The sequence below is a fragment of the Lytechinus pictus genome, chromosome 10, assembly GCF_037042905.1.
Source record: "Lytechinus pictus isolate F3 Inbred chromosome 10, Lp3.0, whole genome shotgun sequence".
Taxonomy (NCBI): Eukaryota; Metazoa; Echinodermata; class Echinoidea; order Temnopleuroida; family Toxopneustidae; genus Lytechinus; species Lytechinus pictus.
This window is the reverse complement of record NC_087254.1, coordinates 11,145,225-11,156,002: the sequence shown is the minus strand read 5'-3', so window position 1 is coordinate 11,156,002 and position 10,778 is coordinate 11,145,225. Positions and strand designations below refer to the sequence as shown.

The window sequence follows — 10,778 nt, the reverse complement described above, 5'->3', positions numbered from 1 at the left end:
TCTGTACCACACCCCCTTCTTTTTCATTACCTGACACCCTCCCATTTCTCTATTCCTATATCTCAATCCATTGATCTCTTTGTAGTCCCTCTATCCATCCTTGTACCTGCCCCCTCTTACCTCCATTCCTCTCTCTTTCTCATCATCCCCTCCACCTCTCCCTTCTCTATTCTTTCTCCATCTTCTCCTTTGTTTATCTGTCAATCCATTGATTGCAGTCTCTCCATACCTCCCTGTACTATCCAACCATCTCTGTCACTCTTCTTTCCTTTCGCATCCTCCCAACATTTGTCAATCATGACTGATGCAATAATGTTCTATTCAACCAGCTTCTTCAGAATACCAAATGATTTTTTTTTTCATTTTTCTTTCAGCTTTTAATCATTTAATTGAAATAGTTATCAACTACTTCAATTATTGTTGATACTTATATCTGTACAGAATACATCTTGTTTCTATGAATTTCAAATGAATTCAAACATTCAGTTGCATGTCTAAATAAAAAAAAGGCACCTGGCATATTTTGGTAGTGGGGGGGGGGGATTGGTCCATTCATCTATGGAAAACACATACTTGTGTTTATATATCCAATGCACCTCACAACTCGGAAAGAAAGGAGATCTTGGCATCGAAATAACAATGTATGTGAAGTGGGAGCCTCTGAACCCCGCGGGCTCTAAACACAGGCCAGCCCCTGAACACTAGGTGCTTCATATCCCCTGAAAGGTAGTTTATAAAACCTAATCAATAATTAGTAGCAAAGTGCAATGTCATATTTCATGGATAGCATGGGACTGTCACTGCAGACATTCAGAAGTCTCGTACATAGAATGTCCTGCAGTAGGAGCTTTCGCTCATCCTAAACATTTGCTTTCTCAGGGATACATCACAGTGAATTCCTATACACAACCCTCAGCAATCTCTGCTGGATAGAGTCTCTGGCCTAAAATCGCATACATTATTGCGGGTCTTTGAGCTCTGTCAGGCTTGAGCTTGATGCTTGGGAGTCTTCTGTGTATCACCAAGCTCCTTCAAGCTCTGGGATTCTGACATCCCATCCATAGTAATATCAATTGTATCTATGTGTCATGGCCTAGATCTGCTAAGTTCCTTTACACATCAAATGGATTAACCTTCACATAATGCAGCAAGGGACTGACTGTTCAAAAACTGAAACTACATTTGAGATGAGCTGTGGTCTTATCTAGACAAATCACTACGGTACTGATCCTGCCCAGATGATATCAGCCTACACTTGACGATATCTACCAAGGTATTCAGAGGGTACCTGGTAAGCTTAATTAGACTGCTGACATAGCGATCATCAATGTGGCGCTTGCATGGGCCAGAATGTTCCTGCAAAGAGGAGAGACTGGATTGTCTTCTTGTGGTATCAATCTGGCTCAAGATCGATTCCACACAGAAAAGTACACAAACCCTAAAATCCAACTGTCAGCATACCGATGTTGCAACCAAATATCTGACCAAAAACAGCAGTCACTGTAATGTAGAAGTCAGCCCAATGCCATTACCCAAAGGTCAATATTGCACTTGGAATTATCCTCTGTTTGATAGCAATCCAATGTGATCCAGATAACAGCATGGTTGTAGAGTCCACAAAGGATATTAAGCTACACTACACCAAAGAGCTCTGATCAGCAGTCATCACTAACAGTCATGGACATTATAATAGTTTCACCAGCAATTACAGCAATAACCCTTCTTGAACACCACAGAAGAATCTAGACCGAGACTTTGACAAGATGCACTGAATCTGGGATATAAAACTGCCCTTTTCTTTTATGGGAAAAGGCATGAATGTAATGGCATTTACCAGAAAGCCAATATTCAGAAAATCAATTAAATCAATTAGGGAAAATTTGCTAATAGAACACGGAGACCTTTCTCAAAACAATAATTGGAGGAATCAGTGCTTCATACTTGTGCAGTAACAGAGATATCTTTCTAGCTGGGTTACATACCCTTAAAAATTGCTGAGGGATGTTCAAAACTTGAAACCAGAGGGGTACCAGAGCATGAGATTCAAAATTTGAGCATCCTCAATTAGTGGTTTATGCCAGAGTGTTACATAAAAATCATCTAGAAGGCTGCGACAGTACTGTGAACGACTACTAAAGATCAAGTTACAACTTTAACAAGTACTTAAACTATGGCTGACAGTTAATCAAGCAACACCTACAGCAGTTTAGTACGTCAAGTAACACCTACATCAATTTAGTACGTAAAGGCCAAAATTTGAATTGACACCTTGAACTATGGTCGTCAATCAAGTAACCGTGTGGAAGACACAGACAAGTGATTTGCTGTCTACAAATTAGAACTCCCTGGAGACTGTCAACTCATAGGAGCCATCATCTGGGGTAAGGTGTGGGAGGCCTCAGAGTTGCTCTCAGAGGGCTGTACTCCAGAAGATTTGTGTTCTGGAGTTTTCAAATGGGAATCATATCAAGGGGAGTTATCCTCCAGGGAACACTTTCTCCCACAAGAGTTATCTTTTCTAAGAGTCATGCTCTGGTGTCAGATGGGAATCATATCAAGAGGAGTTATCCTCCGGGGAAACACTTTCTCCCAGGAGAGTTGCCTGTGAGAAAGCAGTCTTCTAAGAGTCATGCTCTGGTACCGGGTGGGAATCATATCAAGCAGGAATGACCTCTTGGGAACGACATTCTCATGAGATGGAAATGCCACCTGGGAAGCTTTTCACCGACGGGGTCATGCTCTTGGAGGTTATCAGATGGCAAATTTGTCCTAGTTTTCCTAGAACTATTCACGAAATATGACATTGCACTTCTTGAAATTTTCTTAATAATATGACAGATAATAAGTCTTCTGTCTTTTCATTTTTTTAGAGTAGGGAATGAACATTCAAGCACATTCAAGTGCTAAGAAACAGCCTATGTCGAGGCTTCAACCTTCTTCACAGAGCCATTGAATTCCTAAGCCAGTCTACACTTATCTTTACCAATTCTGGGGTTACGTCTGGATGGATAAACACCTGCATTGGTTTTACCATATCGACTAAAAGCAAAGGACCAAGTTTATAAGTTTTTGCATGTAGTTTTTACCATATATGTACATTTTTTTCCAGAAAGGGATGGGGGTAAGATGGGGGGATGCAATTGGAATTCATAGAAACATAATTGCAAAATGTACAGATATCTTAGTATAGTATTTAACTCTTCTACTGAAGTGAATTTTCCTTCTTTTTTTTTTAAATCGAGGAATATATATCATGTCACTTTATTCATGAACTTTTTTCTGCTGATTTAGAACATTGTAACATCAGTCATGATGAATTCATGTTGAAAGGACATAAAAGGAAGACAAACTGAGTGTAAGAGAGGGATAGGGAGTACAAGGAGGGAGAGAAAGTCTGTAATCAATGGATTGATGAAGAGATAAACATGAAGCTAGGAGAAGAGAAAGAGAATGAGAGAGGTGGAAGGAGAAAATGAGAATGAGAGGGGAATGGGGGTAATCAGAGGGAGGGGGTGTGGTACAAGGAAGAACAGAGATACTGCAAGAGATCAATGGGTTGAGGTATAACAAACTAAATAAGAAAATGGTTAGGCAGGGGGTCAGGTTAATGATAAAGTGTGGGTTGGGTATGAAAATGAGAAAATCTAGGATGTAGTATGAGAGGAACAGAGCAATTTTTACAGATTAATGAATATGAAGGGGCGTAGAGTAAGGGCTATTTTTTTTTATTTCAATGCATTTTTTTTTTGGGGGGGGGGTTGTTTGAAATAGCCGAAACTGGCATCGATGCAAAATATTGGACAAAAATAATCTAATACTGATATTTCGTGCCCTCAGTGACATAAGACCTGGAAAATCTCATTGTATTGTATAGCATACTCTCAGACAAGTCACTGAAATCACAATTAAAGCACTTACATTAGGACAGATGCATGATATGTCTGATGATGACATGTGCCTCTCTCTACACATTGATAAAAGATGAGTCTCTCACTGGTGACATCATAAATTGTGTGAGTTAGAAGGAAGACCACAGCACAGACCAGGCACCAGTCCATGTTTGTGAGGTCCAGGACCCGCTCCCATCAATCTAAAAGGTCACTGCTCCGGTGCTTTCACTTGAATAAATCTCCTGGACTGCCAGCCTTACAAAGTTTCTCAAAGAAAAAAAAAGGTACAAAATTAATTAGAACAATACATGTATACATATTCATAGACATGAAGACAGGTTCAAGCTATTTTAACATGTACCATGCTTAATGTAGAGATAAAAAATTGTTTTACACACTTTTCCCAACAATATTACATTTATGAAAACTTAATGGATCCTCCACTCCAACCATTTGCTATACCTTGGCCATTGCTTATCTGCAACATACCTACACACTTTTTCCTAATCAGATCTTTCCTATGTGCATGTACACATATATACATGAATCAAGTCTAAATCTGATTGTTAACTGGATCTTTAAATTATTGATGGAGAGTGATTTTTTTATGATTGACATCTCCAACCTTGCGGTCCTCAAACATGCTGAATGCAATTTTCTGATATGAAATAACTTCATGACCTCCACGCGTATGACTTGGAAACCTAGTCTTTGCTTATACTTGCATAAGCCAAGTTTGGAGTTGATTGTTCACATGATCATAGGAACACATTAGCAGGTGTATGAAATCTTTGACCTCTGACCTTGATACATCCAAAAGTGATTTGATCATCACTCTTACCATGTAAATGAATAAATGAGATAAATTGAAGTAACACGTAACATCTTCGTAATAATAATAATCATAATATGCAATATATCTAAGCGTTGTATACTAAAGGAAATCTAGCCCCTTTTCTAAATGACGTTAAAGGGCTTTCATCAGTGTAAGATTTAGTAAGAACACTGATATTTGTTTTTATGAAAAGCTTGTTACTAGTGAAACTGTAAATGATCTAAGACTATTCAAATGTCTTATAATGCTGTGCTTATTTTTCCAGTTGCTCAGTAATCATTCAATTTCTATCTGAACAATTTGGCAAAAACATTCTATACAATACATATAATTTGTTGGATTTCTGTTCCATTTTTGTGATTGTTACCATTAGAGATTACTTATATTATATGGGTACTGTCTACTAAGACACTCAAATCATTAATACATGTATGTCACATTCACTGATTCCTCCATGTGAATAAATTGGTTTCATAAAAGCACAAATAATAGAAGGAATTTAGGGAAAATTAGCATCAGAAGTAAAAAAAGGGTAGCTTAGATTTTGAAGCGGATTTTGCCTGCAGTCTATTAAACTATGTATACCTAGTCATCTTTTACACTATCAGATTACAAAACAAACTAATGACTCAAAACCTTTGGCACATTAAAACAACTTAATAAGCAGTGGCTGATAGTTAATATATTTTACACTAAAAACCTGTATTCTGAACTTAGGTTTAGTTCAACTCTTGGTCTAAAGCTGGTTTAACCAGTTGCTGTTTAGCCAATGGACAGGAAAGTGTGATACAATCAACTCATTTGACCTTCAAAATATTCATATTTGCCTGGGAATAGCAACCAGAATAGCTTGCTCGTCATTGAAGCACGGGAAATTAAGTAGTAAATATACGAAACATATACGCAACCAAAATGTAGACATTTTCAACTTCTTATAATTTTAGCTGAGTAAGATCAATATGGTGTATTTGGACTTCAGAATACAGGCGAATGGGAGAATAGCTTGAACCTGCAATGTGGGCATGATTTTTCATTCATGCATTAAAACATAAGAAGCTTATTAAACACTAAAAACTTGTATATGAGAGTTTCGTACACAAAGCTTTAAAGCAATTTGACCGTTTCATAATACACATGCCACAAGAGTCTCGTCACGGGAGCTTTTGAGTCAACCACTTTTCCTAATATGCACATGTACATACAAGATAACTTGGGCCGTGAGTGAGAATTTGAAAATTAAGGAATAAGGATTAATCAAAAGTATAAATGAGATCCAAAGGAAAGCTAATGTTTAAATGGGGTTTGTAATCATGCACTTTGAAAGAAATACTATGAGCAGTAGCGTACCGTGAACCGCAGGAGACAAAGCATTGGGGGGGCAGTGCATTGTCTGTGAACAATGCTTTGCCCCCCCAATGCTTTGTCTCCTCCGAGTCACGGTACGCTACTGACTATGAGTATAGGATGGCGTTGGGTACACTTTGGCAGACAAATGTCACACGATTGACTTGTAAGGGCTATGTCCAAACTGGGGCACGACTTGCGCATGTGTATCATGAAATGCACAAACTGACCATTATATGCAATCAACCATACATACCAAATACAGCCTGTTCCGGAACGAGTGAAAAATAACTCTTTTCTAACCAGAATTTTTAGTGAATGTCTGGTGTGAACAATTTCTTTTGAACAGCATACGCAAAACAATTCATCTCACTTTATATTGCACTGTACTACTGGCCCTGGACCATGATTGTATTTGGTATGCAGGCATCTATCTTAACACTATAACACCAGGAAGGAGGAAGAGGAGCTTATTAAGGCCCCCCCTCAACTTTTTTTGATAAATCTAAAATGTGAAAAGCTCGCACTGCAACGTTTCATTAAGTTTTTCTTGTAATTAATTTCGCACAACTTTTGAGATCAAACTCGCAGCCCTTAAGCCCCTTTCACAACTGGTGGTGCGACTGCTTACAACTGTTGCGATTGTGTGCAACATGTATTGTAAGCAAATGATCGCAAACTATCGCATGACCAATTGTGAAAGCCTCTTTAGGTACACAGTTTCAAACCTATGGAACATTTTGGATGTGCACGTAAGATATGCACTTACACAATTTAACATAATTTTGCAACCACGTTCTTGGTCATTGCAAATTTGGTCGTAAAAGTTGAACAAGACTCAAAAGTAAAAAGTCAGCAGGCGGGGCTCAGCAAAAAAAAAATTACATGGCAGATTTATCAAAAAAAATGTTGAGGGGGTATCCTATATAAAGAGGAAGTTCACCCTCATGATAAGTTGGCTTAATAAAAGCAGAAAAAATAGAGAAAAATGTTGGTGAAGGTTTGATGAAAATCCGTAAAAGAATAATTGAGTCACAGATGAGCAACTTCTCCATGTCATTTTATATATAAATTCTCGAGAATGCAATTTTTCTCAAAATTTGAAAGTGGTTTTGTGGGGTGGATATATCATCAGGCACATCATTTCATACCCAATTCTTTAATAAAAAAATATATATTTTTCTTCATCATGTTCCAGTAAAGAAATTGAAATTTATGGAATTTATGGTGGAGCTGCTCGCATATGAAATTGCGAATCAAAATCTTCTTATTCTTTGATGAATGCTCATCAAACATTCACCAATATTTTTCTCTAATATTTCTGCTTTTACTATTAAATCAACTGATCATAAGGATGAACTTCTTCATGAATACAAATCAATAGAAACTATAATCCAGCTGGTGCTCTTCTTGGCATGTTTGCTCAACGTTGCTCTTGAGGCAGCTAGGCATCTTCCAATTGACAGAGGGGTTGCTGAATCCCATCTAGTGCTTCTCTGGTCCGGCTGAGGTGGGCGGTTTCCCTGAGATTGAAATAGAATAAGATTGAAAATTCAATTTATTTCACAATAAAATAGTGGTTTTGACCCCAAAGCTGCAGTGATCTGCAATACAATCAAGGCCTATTACATGGAAACAATTGAAAACAGTCTCTCTCACACACATTATACAAAGATCAAATTCAAAGAACGATGTAGCCAATGGTAAGTGTGTATGCAAGTCACATGTTTATGCTTTTTGGAGCAGCATTGTACATTTTAGGTGCATCATTTTCCCCATAAGATGCCATCCAAAATGCTTGTTCTTTCAAAGCAAATGCAAGGATTTTGATTACTTGTTGTATATAGTAAATACAACTGTAATATCAGTAATCAGATATGACCTCTTTGTTTGTGCAAATTTGGAGGGATTCAAACATTAAAACTTTTTTAATTTTTGGAAATCATTATTTTCATGATTTCTTTTTTTCAAAATTACTTTGAAATTTCAAAATCTGAATCTTTGATAAGTTTTTCATGTTGATACCACAGCATGGTAAAAGTTAATTAACCCTTAAAGACCTTTGACCTTGACCATATGACCTAAAGTTCATGCCACATTATCAGTGTTACTTGATTACCAATATGATAAAGTTTCATGAAACAGGTCCTTACACTTTTAAAGTAATGACATCTCAAAAAATTACCCTTGATAAATATTTCACCACTGTTGACAATGGTGCTGCCTCATTAGAAAAGCAGCACCTGTATTTTGCTTGTGCAATCCAGCCGAGACAAAATTATTTACAAAATAATCATTAAATGGTATAATTATATTCACCTATTAAAGCTGGACCTTGTTGGGCATCTTGCCGATCTTCTGTTAGCTTGTCTCTCTGAGCAATCTCCTATAAAAGATCAAAGTGAATAACATGAGACTCTCAAAAATAAAGTATTTCATATCATCTATACCCAATTAGGAATAGATTTCAGTCATCTTGGCAGCAAGGTATTGTTCATTTCTTGAAAGGTCAAATTGCTTTTCAGGCTTCAACTCCTCCTGTTCTCAGAATTTTTGACTGGATACCAATATCAAAATTATTGTTAAATCTACATTGTTTATTCACATTGTACCGATATGAGAACAAGAAATAAAAGTTGTTACTTTAATTCAATCAAATAAAACTTTCAAAACTTCAACTCTGCAAATCAAGTTCATAATTGCTTCCTTTTTTAGACATTGAACCTCTCCCATGTGTACTACTTTAAGTAGCACGATACATCATTGAACTAAAATATTGGTAAATATATGGACTGTAACTAAAAAGTTTCCTTACAGTATGAAAGTATTGGTATTTACCCTCCCCGCAAATCTTCAAAATTCATCTAATATTAAATGCTTCTTTGTTTAAAATTTGACATTATTACTAAACAAAGGTTTTAAATGGTAAGGATTTTAAATAATTGCTTGCTAACTGTTCTGTATGATGAGAGCTCACCTCTGCATTCTGTGGCACTTGGCTTGGTCCTGTTTGATCCTTGATACTGATTCAGGGTTCTGATCCTTGATTCTTGTTTTGTGTCATGATCTATGATCCTCGGTCCTGATAGTCTAAGTGTCCTGGCCCTGATCCTTTGCCCTGGTCCTGATCCTCCGTCCTGGTCCTTGGTCCTAGTTCTGATCATCTGTCCTTGTCCTGATCCTTGATCCTGGTTTTGATCATCTGTCCTGGTCCTGATCCTTTGTCCTGGTCCTGATCATCTGTCCTTGTCCTGATCCCCATCCTGATCCTTAGTCCTGGTTCTAATCATCTGTCGTGGTCCTGATCCTCGGTCATGGTCCTGATCCTCCGTTCTGGTCCTGATCCTCCATTCTGGTCCTGATCCTCTGTCCTGGTCCTCAGTCCTGATCCTGATCCCTGGTTATGATCACTTGTCCTCATCCTGATCCTCTGTCCTGGTCCTAATCCTTGGTCCTAATCATCTGTCATGGTCCTGATCCTCTGTTCTGGTCGTGATCCTCAGTCCTGATCTTCTGTCCTGGTCCTCATCTGTGGTCCTGATCTTTGGTTGATCAATTATTCTTGTTATGCATGGCTTGTAGAAAGTATTCCACTATAGTTATGGATGTCCTCTTCAGCTTCAATATCCAAAGCCTATTCAGAAAATATAAAGAATATTACATCAACAAATTATTGCTGATTCAATAACACCTTGTGTTTCAAGCCATCATCCGTAAGTAACACAGAGACGCCAAACATTTACCTTATATTTATTTGCCATTTAGAAGACATACTTCAGTCAGAATTGGGGGTATCCGGTACATCATCAAAGAATATTGTTTAACCATTTGTTTAAATTGTCTGAAGTGGCTATTAAATGAATGTTAATGTTCTTATCAATCTGTCTCATGTCCTGTGCGAACCTGTCCACGACGCTGTTTTATCCCATACTCAGAAATTTTGAACACATTTATATGAGCATATTCATGCATTTCAATTTTTCTTATATTTGTAGACGATGTAGTACAAGACAGAAAAACAATTACAAAGGGAAACACATAATATTTCTGTAAATGAATTCTTTATGACACCTACATTATTAAGTTATCCAGGATGCTATTTACTCCATATTCCACAATTTTGTAAACATTCATGTATGAGAATACTCATGCATTACACTTTTTTTATTATGTGTAGAACACTAGGACAGAAAAAACAATTAAAAAGGGAAACTCACAAAATTCCTGTAAATCTTTACAAATTATTCATAATTCTTTGAGAAATCTTCTAAGTAGAGAAAGTTTGTAATCTGCAGTAGCAAATAATGCAATGTGTGTGTGTGTGTGTGCATAAGCCTACATGTAGCTGTTCATTTAATTACATTAGTCTTTTCAAAGTCTCTGTTTCCATGTCTCATCTGGTCAGAAAGGGAAACAGTTTGAAAACCTCTGGTATATACATGTAGTCTATTCCATAGACCACATCCATGCAAGCTCATATACTGTATGTCTATTATTCAAGTGAAGTGGTGGTGACCTTTAAGATGTATATAGCACTTTTTTTTCAAAATTTTTCTATTTTCGTGGGGTGGGAGGGGTGGTTTTGGTGCAAAGGATAAGCATTTACACATTTTTCACAGAAAGACACAATATGATTACTTTATAACAACTGATGCTCACAGAATATCAATAGACAGGAGCAAAGTTGGTACTTGGAAAACATTAATTAG

The 10,778-nt window shown here is 37.2% G+C and overlaps 1 protein-coding gene across 1 annotated transcript; it reads right to left on the bottom strand.

Annotated features, from left to right (window-relative positions):
* Positions 1-6,172: 6,172 nt before the first annotated feature.
* Positions 6,173-9,698, bottom strand: LOC135155843 (uncharacterized). The gene is made up of 3 exons (XM_064106124.1): positions 9,047-9,698; positions 8,389-8,455; positions 6,173-7,592 (listed from the first exon to the last, which is right to left on the bottom strand). The coding sequence occupies exons 1-3, from the start codon at positions 9,231-9,233 to the stop codon at positions 7,514-7,516; spliced, it is 333 nt and encodes a 110-aa protein (XP_063962194.1). The 5' UTR covers positions 9,234-9,698; the 3' UTR covers positions 6,173-7,513.
* Positions 9,699-10,778: the final 1,080 nt, after the last annotated feature.